We start from the raw sequence: 17500 nt of genomic DNA on the forward strand, positions 1-17500 counted from the left end.
TACAACCAGTGGAACAACTTGCCTCCAGAAGTTGTGAATTCTCCAACCCTAGAAGTTTTTAAGAAGAGATTGGACAATCATTTGTCTGAAATGGTATAGGGTTTCCTGCCTGAGCAGGAGGTTGGACTAGAAGACCTTCAAGGTCCCTTCCAACTCTGTATTCTATTCTGTTCTATTCTATTCTATTTTACTCTACTCTAACGTATCCTACTCTACCCTACCCTACCCTACCCTACTCTACTCTACTCTAGTACAATGCAGGCTGCAAAATAGCTAGAACTTTCCTTCAATTCTGCACCATTCCCCATTCTTCAGAATTCACTACACAAAGGAGCTGCCCTCACTCTATGCTAACTCACTCAGTAGGCCTTAGCCAAAGGCAAACTAAAGTGCAATAGTAGTTAGCTGTGATACAACATAAACTAGCTTTCTGAGATTGCGACTATACAATTGAATATTACAGATTCCTCCCTGCTCCTGCAGAGTTCACTGTGTTTGAGACCAACTTTCAGAATTCCCAGATATCTACTTTGGGAATTCTAGGAGTTGTAAGTCCTCCTGCTCTATGATCCAATTTCAACAATGCCTATGCAATGCTAATACCTTGATATGCCAACCTTTACGCTAGCGGTAAAAAGAATGAATGACTCCATCAATTCCAGTTTCTCCTTTTTGTTTCTCCAGTTAAATTTATTTTGTCATTATTCTGCATAAGTTTGACAATGTGTTAAAGAGGGGCTTGCACAAAAATTCATAGGTATTTTTCCTGATGTATACATAAGCTGTCACAGCCATTTTTGCAAGCAGTGTTCACAAATGCATTACATTTTTATTATTTTCATAATTTATATGCATTTATATTTATTCATTTTATACTGTACATCAAAACTTAGTAAAATGCAAATCTTTAAATTACATTGAATTCCAATTCAGCTATTGATTTTATATCTGCAGAATCATGATTCATTAATTTCTAAGAAGTTTTAAAAATCCATCAAGTTTATATTCTGGCTATATTATAGGGTGATTTTTTTCCCTCTGAAAACAACATTACAACTATACTTTATAGCTGATCAAATGGGTTGTAAAATGTTATAAAATAAATATCTGTATATAGTTTGTGTGTGTGTGTGTGTGTGTGTGTAACTTTTCTTCTGTTTAAAAAATATTAATAGACAGAACAAGAAACCTAAATCTATTTATGCAGTTTTATAGATGGCATCTAAGGATGAGAGTTAATGAATACTTCAAGACTACCCAAAAACTCATAAGTAACTTGAGACTGTGTGACATGTTTCTTGTATCAAAGTCTAAGTCTTTTATTCTTGGTATCAGTAATATTTTACACATACACGCTCACATAACTCAGGTAAAAAGCTGTACTTTTATTCTTAACAATTGTCAAGAAACAGAACGACAGTATTACGTTGAGATTCATATAGATCTCCTATGGGCAAGAAAGGGAGGCAGGTTAAGTCACAGTAAAGAAATATCTGTATGATGATGAAGTATATAGAACTTTGTCCCATTAGAGCCATACTTCAACATCATAAATTAATTGAAATCAGGATTATGCATAATACTTAATGTCTTTATAGCAAAGAGTCCAACAAAAGCATAGGCTTCCTAGGTAACTGAATGAAGGATTACAAACAATATCTTACCTTATTTGAGATAATGTTTTTTTTTTCCTTTTGTCAGACCATGTTAGAAATTTTTTAAGATGTCGCAAGCAAGTCGAAGTGCACTGCATTATAGAGAAGTTTTTTTTGTATTTTGTTGCCAGGTTTAAGTTTGACACATATATCCCAAATAGTTTTTAGAAGTTCCTGTTTGTTGAGATAAACTACTAAACAATCGCCTTCTTCCACCATCTTATTCATATGCCAAAACTTTGTATTTAATTTGCATGGTGTGATTTGCCAAATTTAAAAAAAATGTACAATGGTAGATGAAAAGTCAAAATTAATCTATTCGCTTTTGTAGTTATAACAATCTGATCTGACTGATAGATAGCTATGTGGGTAATAGGTAATAAAAACATTACACTGATATAACAGTGTTAAGCACAAAGTTCTTCTTTTAAATGGGAACTTTAAAAATAAAAGGGTGGAAGATATCTCTTTGCCTATTTTTTCCCTGCCTCTAGATAATATTTTAAAAGCAAGATTTTGTTTGTAAGATATATTTTATTTGAATAATTAATATGTTTAGAACAGGGGTGTCAAACTCAAGACCCAGGAGCCGGATCCGACCCTCAGAGTGCTTAGATCTGCCCGCAGGGCTGCCCTGGAAACAGTAAAGAACTGCCCCACGTTGTCTCTGCCAGTAAAAATGGAGCATAGGAGGGCCACACACAGCCCTCCCGAGCTCCGTTTTTGCTAGCAGAGGGTTGCAGAAGGCCTTCACAGCCCAAAATGGAGCTCGGGAGCCCGTTTTCGCTGGCAGAGCTCTCAAGCCACACCGGCGCCACTGTGACATCAAGCTGGTCACACCCACCCTGCTGATGCGGCCCTCAATGAAATCGAGTTTGACACCTCTAGTTTAGAAGATTAAGCATTATTTTCCTTCAAGCAGGGAACTAAGATCCAAACATCGACAAAATTAAGACTTGTTGGGTTCTTGATCATTACTGTATACTCTTCCTAGTATTTCTTTATCTGATTTTATAATGGAAAGTCTTAATAAGAAAATGGAAACTATAATTTGATAAAACTAGAGTTATGGAGACAAATACGGCTTTACAAACCTGGATGTTTTAGCAGAACAATTGAGTTGGCAGGAATGGCTGCAGCCTGGATCCAATTAGCTTTCCTTGATGGTGTGAATTAAGGAAAATTTAGTGGATGATTGTGGGAGAGAGAAAGAGAGGTGACTGGAAAGGGCTGGTCAACACTGATACATTTATCATAGCAGCACAAAAACAGGCACTAAGCACCAGATCCATAGAGGTAGAGGTGTCCGACACCAGACAGGGTTCATGGTGCATACTAGGCGGAGAAGCCTCAGCAACAGTACAATGCATAGTGTCAGAGTGTAAGATGAAGACAAAAACAGCATACGCGGAATAGCATAACCAAGTAATTGGCATTGTGTATAGGAACATATGCACAGCATATGAATTAGACCTTTCCAAGTCCAGATGGGAGATTCCACAGAAGACCTGGAAAATAATAAGCCTAAGATCTTGTGGGACTTCCAGATCCAGATGGACAGGCAAATATTGGCCAATCGACTAGACCAGAAGACAACGATAGATGCAGTGGTGCCAAGGGACATCAAGATCAGGAAGAATGAGTATGAGGAGCTTAAGAAATAACAGTGCCTGAAGGAAGAACTAGAGATGATGTGGAAAGTAAAGGCCAAAATGATCCCAGGGCTGATAGGAGTATTCAGGGCTGTGACTCCTAAGCTAGGAGAATGAATGGAATAAAATAACAGAGTTGGGACCTTGGAGGTCTTCTAGTCCAACCCTCTGCTTAGACAGGAAACCCTGTATCATTTCAGACAAATGGTTATCAAACATCTTCTTAAAAACTTCCAATGTTAGAGTTCCAGTGTTCACAACTTCTGGATGCAAATTGTTGCAGTGATTAATTGTTCTAACTGTCAGAAAATTTCTCCTTAGTTCCAGGTTGCTTCTCTCCTTGATTAGTTTCTACCCACTTCTTCTTCTTCTGCTCTCAGGAGCTTTGGAGAATAGCTTGACTCCCTCTTCTTTGTGGCAGCCCCTGAGATATTGGGACACTGTTATCACGTCACCCTTAGTCCTTCTTTTCATTAAACTAGACATACCCAATTTCAGCAACTGTTCTTTATATGTTTATATGTTTGAACCTCCAGTAACTTAATCATCCTTGCTGCTCTTCTCTGCACTCTTTCTAGAATATTTTTTTACATTGTGGTGACCAAAACTGGATGCAGTATTCCAAGTGTGGCCTTACCAAAGCATTATAAAGTGGTATGAACACTTCACGTGATCTTGATTCTATCCCTGTGTTTATGCAGCCTAGAACTGTTGGCTTTTTTGGCAATTGCAGCACACTGCTGGCTCATATTTAAATGACTGTACATTAGGACTCCAAGATCCTTCTCACAGTTGCTACTATTGAGCAAGGTACCATATATACTGTACCTGTGCATTTTGTTGATCTTGCCTAAACGTTGAACCTTACTTTTTTCACCATTGAATTTCATTTTGTTAGATAGTGCCCACCCAATGTCAAGATCCTTCTGTATATTAAGCCTATCTTCTGGAGTATTGGCTATTCCTGCTAGCTTGGTGTCATTTGCAAATTTGATGAGTTCTCCATTTGTCCCCTTGTCCAAATCATTGATGAAGATGTTGAAGAGAATGGCTCCAATAGAATCCAGGAAGAACATCAGAGAAGTCTGTCCAGAAGAGTATAGTGCTGGGATACCTCACAGATACCTGCTAAGATACCTCACAGAACCTCCAACTCCCAAGACTGGTAGAGGCTGAAGATGACACATATTACCCATATGGATGAGAAGGGACTTTTACTTTATTTTAATGTACTTCCTTATTTATAGTGAAAGCTAGAGCTACATCAAAGTTTTCCATAGTAGCTCCCATTGGTACATTGTTTCTCTCATTTAATCTCTGCTCATTCTGCATCTTCTGCAAAGGCACAAACATATATTCTCAGAATATAAAGAATGTATACAACTTCTATCATATTCCATTTGCATAAGGCTTAGAGGGATTGTCTGTTGCTGCTTTGAAAATGCATTCTTTTTAAAAAAATCTAAAACCATTGCAATTCTGGCTTTATTTATGTTTTCAAAGAAGAAGTACCATTAATTAAATAAATACCTATTTCTTTTCTTCTGATTCATCCTAATTTTTCTTTCTCATCTTAATCACCTCTATCACATCCTACCTTTTCCACAGCCCTTCAGGCAATCCTTCACCATTTTGCTCATCAGATACAGGGTGGAAGTGGCTACTAATGTGATAAGAAGGGACATTATTACCTCCAGTGAAAGTTTTAACTTCCTTTTAATTTCAACCACTTGTGTCCTTTGGCAATTATTGCCACCACTTGGCTTTTTCCTTTTCCAGTAATAAATATTTTTTTTTTTGCTATTCTACCTTTGTCTAAAAGAGAATGGGGAATCCGAGTACTATATTCACTCTTTTATCATCAAAGATATCATTTTTAGTTCTAATATAGGAAAGAATAAATCATCTGATTTTGATGTCTCAAATTAAATTCCTTTGATATCTCCTTCACTTAATGTGATGCTCTACACTGGCCTTAAATCTTTGTAAAGGATATGAGAAATAGGCATTTTTCTTTCATTGTTTATTGGCTTTTGTTTGCTCATAGTTGAGGAATGGCTGCTACTGTTCCTTCACAGAAAGGTTTTATAATTCAAGGTGTATGTTGTGAAAGGATGCCTTTAAAGCAGTGGCCCCAACCTTATGGGCACCAGGGACCAGTTCCGGGCTGTGGTTTTGTGTGCTGCCTGTAACCCATGGATGGGGTTTCGCTTGTTTTCATGGCCCAGTTTTGCAGACTGGTGCCAGTCCACGAACCATTGGTTGGGGACCCCTACTTTAAAGAACTGGATTGGTTTGGGAGATTGTGACAAGCATGTTAGAGTAGGGAGACTTTAGATGCAATAGTTGCCTTACACCGGAAGATATTCAGTTTTAATCTTTCAGTTTTCAGGCCCACATGGGAAGATCCAATTAAATTGATTTATTGTTAATTGTGCCTATGCACAGGAATCTTCTCAACTAACAGCACCTATTTGGATTTAGATAAGGATCTACGAAATTCACGGGAGGTTGGACTTAGTTCACTTGTGACCACGTAGGGATTCTAGGTTGATCCGTCTTTTAATTCCACCTCCAGGTTCTGCCACTCCTTCTCCTACATAAGCTCTGTTATTAATATTACTGATCCTGACCTAGTTTAAGAGTTGTTAAATTATCATTTTGCTGCAGTTGTATATGAACTTTCTTGGACTGCCAATGTTGTTCTGTTTCGGATCAGGTGGCACAACAGTTTATCAGACTGGATTATAATTCCCATTATAAAATGTGGGGAACCTTTCGTATGGGTAGGAAAGGCTACTGGTATATGTTAGTAGGATAGTAAGTGTTACTACTATTCATTGTGCCTGAAACATCATATTTGAAGTACTGCACCATTTCCTAATCTGTTCTTATTTGAAGAGGATCTTCACAGTGCATTCCTTCACTTCCTCTGACCATGGTAAAAAAAAATATTTCCCTCTTTCTACAGTGCCTTTTCTCATTAATGTAGATATATTCCTGGGAAGAGAAATGATGTTTCTTCTAATTATGGTTACATATAGTTAATTTCCTTTTTAAAAGCTTGGTGTGAAAGACAGTTACTTTTATAAAGCTCAGGAAAAAAAAGTGATATAGCTGATGTTCCTGTTGCCGTAGCAACAGATTTATTTATTAGGGTCTGAAATGACATGAGTTAATATACCACATACCTGCTGATCGGCAAACTCTCCTTATTTCAGCTTCAGTTGACAATTAAGTCCTGGACAGCTACAGCCAGGGGTTAATGTTACTCATTAGGAGAACTAGGTCATTACTGGGAAATCAAGGCACTTACAGTAGCATGAATAAAATACAAAATTCAACACCTCCACGAGTGAAGGGTTTTTATGTTAATTAACCTTATTTTCCTTGCATGGAAAAAATATTTCATATGTGCATATGACAGAGGATCAATTAATTGAAAAGTAAGCATTTGCTGCTTCCCCTGCTCTTGGTTGTCTTCATTTCCTTTGGAAGAGTTTCATTATTTTAGGGAAAATTCTTATGTCTATATGATGAGTAAAAGAGGATATTAAAATTAAGAAGGGAATCATCATGGAAATCAGCTTTACCACAAGGGAACGAGAAAATAAAAGCCGTGGAAATGAAAATAAATAAGCTTTGCTAATACCTCACCTAAGGAACAGCATATAAGCTCAGCAGAGCTTGGAGATGTTCAGGGGTATTCTGTCTGTTAAGCAGTTACATACTTATCTGACCTTCAGAAAGTCTAAATTTGAATAGCTAAATATATGTTTGGGATGGTAGCTATCTTGTTCTCAGAAAAGTATTCAGCAAGTTTAGCAATATCATACTTTTGTGTATGGTTTTAGGAGATATTACACATACTGTATATGCCATATGTTTTATTTGGTTATTTGGCAAGGATTTCTAACTTACAAGTGGCAAATGAAACTCTGTTATGTTTACTTTCCAGCATTTTCTGTTCTGGTGCATAATAATTATATTCTTATATTTTTACATTCTTTATTATATCTTTATATCAAAATTTTCTACTCAAGGACTTTAGGTGTTTTCACATCATATTTCTAGATTCCCTTTACTTTGTACAAGTTAAGGTAGTATACATAATTCTCCCATCTCCTATTTTCCACACAACAACCACCCTGTATGGACTGATCCAAAGTCATCCAGCCAGCTTTCACACCCAAGGAAGGACTAGAGTTCCTGGTCTCCAGGTTTCTTCTAGTCCATACATCTATTACTGTTCTTTTCTGATTTATGCATAAAATATTGATAGGTACAAGTGAGGGACCTATAAAATGGTTCCAGAACTCTAGAAAAAAATATTTACCTCTGTAACAATTCAAAAAATATATCCTAATTATTTTGTTTATCTTCAGATATGAGTTGCTTCCTAAGGGTTTATATTGCAGGATCAATGCTGAATCTGATTATTCTCAGTTTCTTCTTGAATATCATTATGCTCTCCTTCTTTCCATCCATCCATCACATTTTTGCCTGAAAACTATCATATACTTCCTGAAAAGCAAGTAAGGTCTGTCTTGAATCACATGAAATACCTATTGTGCTCTTCCTGGCAAAGTAGTTATAAGTGTTCTCTGAAGTATCTTTGTTTGTGTGTGTGTCCCCGTATTTGTACTTCACTCTATTCCTCACTTTCATGTATAGCTATAACACTTAGACTTATATGCCACTCCATAGTGCTTTACAGAGTCAGCATATTGCCCCCAACAATCTGGGCCCTCATTGTACTGATCTCGGAAGGATGGAAGTCTGAGTCAACCTTAAGCCAATCAGGATTAAACTCCTAGCTCTGGGCAGAGTTAGCCTGCAATGCACTGAGCCATCCTGGTATGATTAGTAGTACAAAGCAATATTTTTTTCGAGTGTTGCAGCAGCCATGATGCCAAAAGTGGGGAAGGTGCATGGTGAAGATCTTCCTTGTGAATTTGTCTATTACCAGAAATGGTCTTCTACAGTTGACTGGATATGAATACCTGTTCCCGAGGCTAGAATTCAGGAAGAACGGATTCTGCCGATGCACCAACAATTTAGCTGATCAGCAGCATCTCTTCATGCGTTTGAGCTCGAACACTTTAAAACCATTACTAAAATCAAATCAATAATTAGCAGAGACAGCCGATATGATAATAATACTCATAAATCAGAATAAACAATAAGAGTTCCTATCTAATCTGAAAAAGTATTTCTTTATTATCCTGAGTAAGGTAAGGTCTAATATTTTAAAGCCTTATGTTGAGAGGAACACATTCTTGAGACAAGGTATTCTTTCCTTAGATTCTTCTTCATTAATTTGTATATATTTAGTGTGATCAAATATATATAGTCCTAGAGGAGATCAACCCTGACTGCCCTTTAGAAGGCCAGATCCTGAAGATGAAACTCAAATACTTTGGCCACTAATGAGAAGGAAGGACTCACAGGAGAAGAGCCTAATGCTGGGAACGATTGAGGGCAAAAGAAGAACGGGATGTCAGAGAATGAGATGGCTGGATGGAGTCACCAAAGCAGTAAGCATGAGCTTAAATGGACTCCAGAAGATGGTAGAGGACAGGAAGGCCTGGAGGAACGTTGTCCATGGGGTCGTGATAGGTCAGACACGACTTTGCAACTAACAACAACAACAGTGTGATCACAATAATGTGTCTGGCTGTAGTTTCTATGTTATGATGCAAATTCTGCTGAACTCAGGAATATTAATGGGGAGATTTTTTTAAAAAATCATGTTTAAAGTTTTTTCCTCAATGTCCCAAAGGTGCTTTTTCAAGACACAACTAGAGTATCTTTGTTTTTCTTTTAAAACATTTCACTTTTCAGAACTGAAGAAGCCTCTTGGATGAGAAATGAAACGTCTTCAAGGAAAAACAAAGAAACTCCAGTAACCTGTATGAAAAAGTACTTTTGGGACAACCATGACCTGGATCACTGAGAATCTCCATAGACTTTTTCCTGAGTGGAGTAAAAAAAATGATACTTTTCTGGTCATCTCTAAACCAATGTAAACTAATTATTTTCCAGCTGCCCTTCCCCAACATCTATATCTTTGTACTGTCTCCATTTTGAGGAAGGCCAAAATAAGCTAAAGGACTGCAGAGAATTGAAAATAATCTAGCACTTTTTTTTATGCTGATAAACAGAAAACTGTTGAGAGTGCATCAGTGTAGAAAAGATTTAATCTTATAAAACCATTGACTTCTTTTATCTATGGCTCTGTTACCTGTAGTCTCACACGATTGGTAGATACTGACCTCATTTTCTGAAGTAAGAGTTATGTGTATCTGCATTTTTTGGGTGCACAGTTCTGTTTCAAAGAAAACATAGGGAATATTCTGTAAGTATTTTATTCAGGGAACAAAATGGTAAGTAGGAGTTTAAGTATGCATGAAGTATGTTTTTTCCCCCCAAGATCTTGTTATCTGTGGTTTCATTAGTTGCAGTTGTTGGGCTGGAACAAAACCCTTGCGTATAACAAAGGCCACCTGTATTCATACTTAACTACATTTGAAACTTACTTGAAAACATACTGCACAGAATTGCAATAACCAAGCTCGATTACTGATTAAACCTTATGTTTTCTATTCTTAGACATCACCAATCCTGGTCTATAAATAGCGACCATTTTTTGCATTGCTTTACTTTTATTGATTTTATTATGATGTCTTTGATTGTTTTAAATTACCCAGAGTCTTTAGGAATAGGACAGCAAAGAAACAAAATTTAATAAATTACGTGTGGGATAATCTGTGGTTAGATTCACAATCTAAGACTGGTGGAAACCTAATAATCCAAGGCCTGACCGAAAGCCTAAGCATTACTAAGGTTGTATCTAAGAATATAGGCAGTTCTAAGCAGGGTGGGTTTTTTGTAATATTAAGGTTGTGAGGTCTGGTAAATTCAATATTTCCAGATATTAAGAGATTCCTTTAGATATTGCACCAAGAGCCCCAGTCATGATTGCTACATGTTCTGATATTGCTGCGATATCATATATTTTTTTCCATAGGCATTCAACCTCAGATTATCCCAAAGGTGTTTTTTTTCCAAAAAGCAACTGAACTTTCTTGGGTTTTTTAATGTTTCACTTCTCATCAAGAAGCCTCTTCAGTTCTAACTTGATCTGCAAGTTCCAATATTTCAATTTTTTAAATTGTTTTTCCTCAATCCTAACATTATCCAAAATAGCAACAACAATGAACCAATTTTTCTTCATTTCAGTAACTGTTATATCAGGCATGATATGAACAAGTTGCCTGTCTGTTTGGATCTTAGAATCCCAGAAAATTTGAACCCGCTCATTTTCTTAAAACTTTTCAACTTGATAGTCCCAGTACTTTTTACTGCAATTCAAAGTTTCCAATGAATAAATTCTGACAGCTTAAGCATGATGCTGCTTGAGGTCAGCTTGCAAACTTTTGCTGATAAAATGATCAATTGTTTTTGTTCTTTTCACTACAAGGCAGAATTTGCAATTGTTTATTAGAAGCTGAATTTTTGCCTTCATGCAATTAGCTGGCTTGTTCTTGAGCTGCTAAAGTAAAACCTTCAGTTTCTTTCTTTAACAGTCCTGACCTTAATGAAAACTGTGTTGGTTTTTTTAATCTTATTTTCTATCTATATTCTTCAAGCATTAATAGAATAACAGAGTTGGAGGGAACCTTGGAGGTCTTCTAATCCAACCCCCTGCTCAAGCAGGAGATCATGTACCATTTCAGACAAATGGTTATCCAATCTTTTTCTTAAAAACCTCCAGTGATGGAGCACCCACAACCAAGCTGTTTCACTGACTAATTATCCTCACTGTCAGGAAATTTCTCCTTATTTCTAGATTGGTTATTTTCTTGATTAGTTTCCATCAATTGCTTCAGGTGCTTTGGAAAATAGGCTTCCTGACACCCACTCAGAGTTCGCAGCAGATTTTTTTTTTGCGCCCTGCTGCCTAAGATTGAACTCTCAATCTCCCAAGTGTCTTCTCCTCTAGTCTCCTGTACCGTGTGTGTGTGTGTGTGTGTGTGTGTGTGTGTGTGTGTGTGTGTGTGTGTTGTAAACCTTGGAAGTAAAAACTCTTTGAACATGCATTGGCTTGCATTGGCTTGTTCTTCCAATTAACAAATTGGTTTTCAATTTTTTTCTTTCTTATATTTAGCCTTTATCTTTGTGGTTTACAAGTGCTTTCCTTGATTGACTTCCTTCATCAAAGGTTCTTAGCTTGTCTTAATGTATTCATTCAGACCAAGACATTACAGATAGCCCTTGGCTAAGCACTATGGTTATAAAGTAGGATATCAGGTGATAGCAGCACTTAGAAATAACAATTCTGTCACTCCCAGATTCCTTCATTAACCAAATCCTCCCCCCAATCCGGCAGAGCCATTCTGACCGGACCTTTTTAGCCCCATGCCTTGGTAAAAGTAAGACACTATTTATATATCTAATTTATATAGCTGCCCATCCCATCCTATTTTGAGCTTTAAATTATAGAGTATGCATGCTCAGTATATAGTGCAAATGTATTTGCTTCTATTTAGACCATCCACAAATTATACAAGTTGATATTTAACTTTAAGGTATGAAGCAGGAGTGTCTTTCTTTAGCTTTTATTCTTTGGTAATCTGGGGAAGCAAGAAACTATGTAAGAAATGAAAGAAATGGCACCATCAGCCATTATCATCATTATTGTTATATCATGATTATGATTATTATCCTTTATTATAATGACTATTATGACTTTTTTGTTTTTGGCACGTACACTAGGAGCTTATGTACCAGACACAAATTCCTTGTGTGTCCCATCACACTTGGCCAATAAAGATCTGTTCTATTCTATTCATTTTCAGCCACTATTAGTGTGGTGTTAGATTTTCTAAATGTTGTCTTGTTTTAATCGTAAGCGCATACCTGAAAGTGACATTTGGCTGCTATATTTTCTGATCCTTGGGAAAAAAGTGAGTTTCTCTCTCATTGTACATTCATAAATCAGTATTAAAATGTCCATTTTCACCTTCTCTCTCCATTCTGAGTCCCCTGTATAACTGAAATAAGAGAAAGCTCCCTTGTTAAATGTTTTAAGAAGATTAAGATTGACCTTTTTAATATTGCTTTTAGCTTAGCTTATTTATAACTGTTTAACACGCTCTGTGCCTTCAGAGAGTTGCACATGTGTCAGTTGTGTATAAAATTATTTTGTATCATGATATATCTTAGCAGATATACAGTGGAAAATGTGAATTGGGAGATTGTTATTAACCCATGACCACTAAAAGGCAGTAGTTTTATATATGCTTACTTCCAGTTTATGTCTAAAATGCACAGGGCTTACTTGAAAATAGGCATGGCTAGGATTGGACTTTAAATGTCCAAATCTGGATTGCATAATTTATTTTCTATATGCTTTTTTTGTAAATAAACACTTTATCATCCATATAAGTTAAAAATTACTCTAACTTTCAATAATGAAATCACTTTTTAAATGTTAGAACAGGGGTCTCCAAACTTGGCAACTTTAAAACTTGTGGACCTCATTTCATTACTTTTAATTTCTTTGGCATGCATTTTTATACTTTTTCTGTATTCTCCATAATATTATGTATTTACTACGATGTTATACAAAGTCTGAAATGTATTCTTAGCTGGACAATGAACAACAGAAAAAATGTCCATTTTGCTCTGGTTTAATACTTGCCATTACTCCTAAAAGCACTTTGACATTGAAATATAGGCTGCTTGATTCTCTGACTTATAGACATCAACTGTTCCAATCCAGTTTGCATCTGGATTTATGGTTTTAATTTGGGACAAGCATTTCCAGAGGAGACTCCAAAACTACTTATTTGGAATGATTCTGAACCTGTTATGGAAATACATAAAAGGTTTAGTGAATTGCCTTCCACTCTAAACCAAAAAGATGTCTGCCATCTGTTAGAGTATTTTGTTCCTTGGAGCTTCAGGCACAAGATACCAACCTTTAACAGCTGTCCAGGCACTGTCCATTTTCAAGGTTGGTTTACTGCTATATGAAATCTGGTAAGATTTTTAACCAATTTTTATAATGCAATTATTTTATAATTGTCTTATTTATGTTGTGGGCCATCTCAAGGTTTGGATGAAGACAACATATGAATTATGGATATGAAAATAAAGTAAGTAAACAATTCAAAACTCAAGGTGTGTTCTGTTTCATTTCAAGGGAACATGATAAAGATCCTGAAAGCTTCTTTAAAGTGCTGATGAAATTGAAAAAGATGGAACTGAATTTTCATGTCTCTGTCCTTGGAGAAGCCTTCACTGATGTTCCAGGTATTTTGGGGCTTGGTTTGTGAGATTATCTAGCCAGCCAGCCAGCCGTCCTTCCTTCCTTCCTTCCTTCCTTCCTTCCTTCCTTCCTTCCTTCCTTCCTTCCTTCCTTCCTTCCTTCTTTCTTTCTTTCTTTCTTTCTTTCTTTCTTTCTTTCTTTCCATAGGTATTTTTATATATTTTTGCATTTACAAATATTACAATTCACTAATTTTCTTTCAATCAAAATGAGCAGTTGGCATAAGATATGAACAAAAAAAACATAATTATGAACTATAGTTTTAACTAAAAATTTAAGACTGCTGTATTGTCAATCTCAATTTGGAAAGAAGGCCCACTGAACTCAATGTGATTTAACTCCTGACTGTTTGCCTAATTGAATATTTCAATCTTTTATTTTTAAAATGAGTTCCACATTTGTGATGGGATTTTATATGTTTAGACTTTAGACCAATACACAAACATTCAGAACAGAAGAAGAATAAATCCTGTTTTAAAGTAGGACATGCTTCAATAAAAAAACAATATAAACAAATAAATTTTAGGGAAGAGAAGTGTAAAAGAATGAATACACACAGGCAGATAGTAAGACATGCAACAATTACAGAGAAAATGCAAATGTGCATCACAAGTCTTTTAAACATTGCAGTATGTTACCATTAAGAACAATATAACTCTTATTACAAATTATTAGAAAACAGTAAACTGACAGGAAAAATTCCTATACAACCAAATTGCAACAAGTAAAAGTAGACAGTTTGATTTTTACTATTATTGTTTGACAGATTTCAGCTGCATCTAAACTTCCTCCAGCCCACCTTTTTAAATACAACTCCTTTTAGGTTTCTGTCCATATAGTAGTGATGTAAAAATGAAAGAAAGCTTATATCTACTTATCACAGTATAGATCAGTGAAGAAGAATAACTCTTGTAAATTTAAATGAAATGTGAAGGTGGTCAAATGTAATTGTTCAAAACACACACACCCACACAACCACACACCCACAGACAATTAGACAAGTAGAAACAAGAATAATTAAACCAGGAGGAAACAGAGAATGATATTTGAAAATAAAATAGTGAAGTCAGCATGCCACCAATAAAAAACAAAAATAAATAAAATTAAGGGCCTTATGAAAAGAAGAAATAACTCAGATACTGTACAAAGCTCAGATCTGAGGAACCAAATAAAGCCTCAAGACTAGTTTGAAAGTATAAAATGGGACAGGTTAATGGTAAAGAAAGATCTGTTCAAGTTGTGATCTAAAATGGCAAAAATCTTAACAATTAGTACCAAATGCTTTAATATTTTTTTTAATTTAAAAAGTTTAAAATTATTACTCAGAGTTGAAACTGAAACAGAAATACTGTGATCTGTAATAAATCTTAATAGCTGGCCTGTTTGAGAAGGAATTTTTCAATTTATTTCTTTTTTTTCCTGTTAACCAGTGCACAGCATTCAAATCTAGGATAAAAGGATTTTGGCATACACTAACAAGCAAATTCAGGTATGCCAAAAAAAAATTAAGCGTGTGAATTTAATTAAATGATGCCTACCAATCCTATTAGATCTGGCAGGAGAAGTGTGTGCCAGGTCCCATCTGCAAAAGAATGTCATCTGTCAGGACCCAGGAGGACAATCCCTTCTACTATGGCACCTGCCCTCTGGAACATCATCCCCTCAAAAATTAGATTTGCCCTAATTCTGCCCTGTGAAAAGAAGGCACTAAAAACCTGGCTTTGCTATTAATCCTGAGACCATGATAGCATGAGTAAGCCTGTGACATAGTTTCTTTTGAGAGGTTATGGGTCTTCTCAACTGTCCTTTTGATGTCATTGCTCTTATTTTTTCAGTGTAATTGTTTTTATTTTATTTAGCATTTATTTATTTTACTTTAAAACCCTGGTGGCTCAGTGTTAGAATGCAGTATTGCAAGCTAGCTCTCCCCACAGCCAGGAGTTCAATCCTGACAGGACTCAAGGTTGACTCAGCCTTCCATCCTTCCAAGCTGGGTAAAATGAGGACCCAGATTGTTAGGGGCAATAGGCTGACTCTGTAAACTGCTTAGAGGGTGTGCTGTAAAGTCCCATGGAGCGATATATGAGTCTAAGTGCTATTGCTATTTTATATTATTTATTTTATTTTTATTATGTAATCTTATTTTTGTAATTGTGAGTGGTCCAGTGTCAAAAGATGGGTAGCCTCTACATTTGCTTAATACAGAATTTCTGTGTTTACGGCACAGAAAAAAATAAATTCCATGTGATTTTTTTGGACATCAGACACCTTTCACAGATCAAAGAAGTGGTTTTGGGAGTGGGGTGGGAGAGACATCTAATTGTTTCAGTTCTTATAATCCCAGTATTGGAATTTTATCCTTTTTTATATTAGCAGGATTTTTTTCTTGTTTTTTGTTAACAAAGTTTTTCTTTGTGGATGTATTACCCACAGATGGTCAAAATACTAAACACTCCAGAGAAAGATTTTGTTTGTATAAGCTGTCTTTTTCAAGGGAATAAAAACTAGATTCAAGTATTGCTGAGATAAAGATAATAAAGTTTTGATTCAACAAGTCAAGGTCACTTCTTCTCAGAAAGTCTGTTTCAGCTTTTAGGCCATGAGTAAGTGTCTGCCATGTTTACACTATCATAAAATTGGTTCAGTTTAATGTTCTAACCATTTGTTTATTGCACCAAGGGACATATATTAATGTAGTGAAAAGGCACTTTTGTAGCTGGGAAGGTGCTTATGAGATTGAATACTATATTTACATGAGTTTGATGAGAAGACTCTTAACGAATTTCAGATAGCACAATCCTTCATTCCAGCCCTCTGCAAATGTAGACACCAGATTACAGTTAGGCTGAACATATTCTGATAACCATCTCATTCAGAGGTGGGTTTCAGCTGGTGTTACTGCCAGTTTGCTCCTGGGCATGCTTTGTGCGCGTGCATGCATAGTTCAATGGAAATTGTTCTGCACATGCGCAGAACTAAAAAAAAGATGGTGGCAGTGATCAGGGAACCTGTTTGGGGGCATGGCCAGTGTGTTGCTGCCGGTTCTACGACCCAGGCCAGCATACCACTACCAGTTCGGCCGAACGTATATCATTCGGCATGTCTATATCTTTTCAACAGAATACATATTGGTTCATAAAGCATTTGAAAAAAGTATAGCTCACAGGTGGACCATATGTTTTATGTAGAAAAGCTCCCTGATACATCTGTTTTTAGCTCCAGTAGGGTTGAGAAAATATCCTTGGAAATCCTAGAAAATTATGAGTAGACTACACTGCACTATGGTAGACTTACTGAACCAAACCTATAGCTATGTCGAATTTGCAATGGCCAGTCCTCCCTGCCATACTTTCATTTTCTATTTGTGTAATAACATTCTATTCACTTGACACACTCTGTTCAAAACATCGTAAATTTGAACCATAAAACAGCTTAGTTTAGAAAAATCACCTGAAATTTAACTTTTGAGAACACAAATATATGACCGCTGTGGTTTGATGATGGTGGTTAGGGTTTGATTAAAATAGTGGTTTAACCCTATTTGTTTAAGAGAAAATATAGATTGTAGAAGTTAGCCAAGGTAGTGGGTTTGCTTACAAAAGGTATTTATTAAGCAGATTATACTATTTTTTTCTAGTTTTTTCCTTTCCTTTTTCTCGATTGTTGTAAGCTTTAAAACGAATCTAGTTCTCTATGATACAATGAGACAGATATGACACCATAGTGGATATCAAACACTGCCTGTCAACAAAACAAAACAAAAAACTGATTCTACAATGAGATTGTTTAGACTCAAAGGAGAGAAAAAGTAGACCTTGTCCAAAAAATTAGAAATAATCTAGCAGAAAAAGACAATA

The 17500-nt window shown here is 36.0% G+C and overlaps 1 protein-coding gene across 2 annotated transcripts in view; it reads left to right on the forward strand.

The window, feature by feature from the left end:
• Positions 1-17500, forward strand: part of GTDC1 (glycosyltransferase like domain containing 1) — a 261568-nt gene that overhangs the window by 220285 nt on the left and 23783 nt on the right. For both annotated transcript variants that reach the window (XM_032222126.1, XM_032222133.1), the window contains exon 6: positions 13518-13627. In XM_032222126.1, coding sequence (XP_032078017.1) covers positions 13518-13627 — 110 coding nt within the window. The remainder of the gene's footprint in view (positions 1-13517; positions 13628-17500) is intronic.

The sequence above is a fragment of the Thamnophis elegans genome, chromosome 1 (assembly GCF_009769535.1).
Source record: "Thamnophis elegans isolate rThaEle1 chromosome 1, rThaEle1.pri, whole genome shotgun sequence".
Classification (NCBI taxonomy): Eukaryota; Metazoa; Chordata; class Lepidosauria; order Squamata; family Colubridae; genus Thamnophis; species Thamnophis elegans.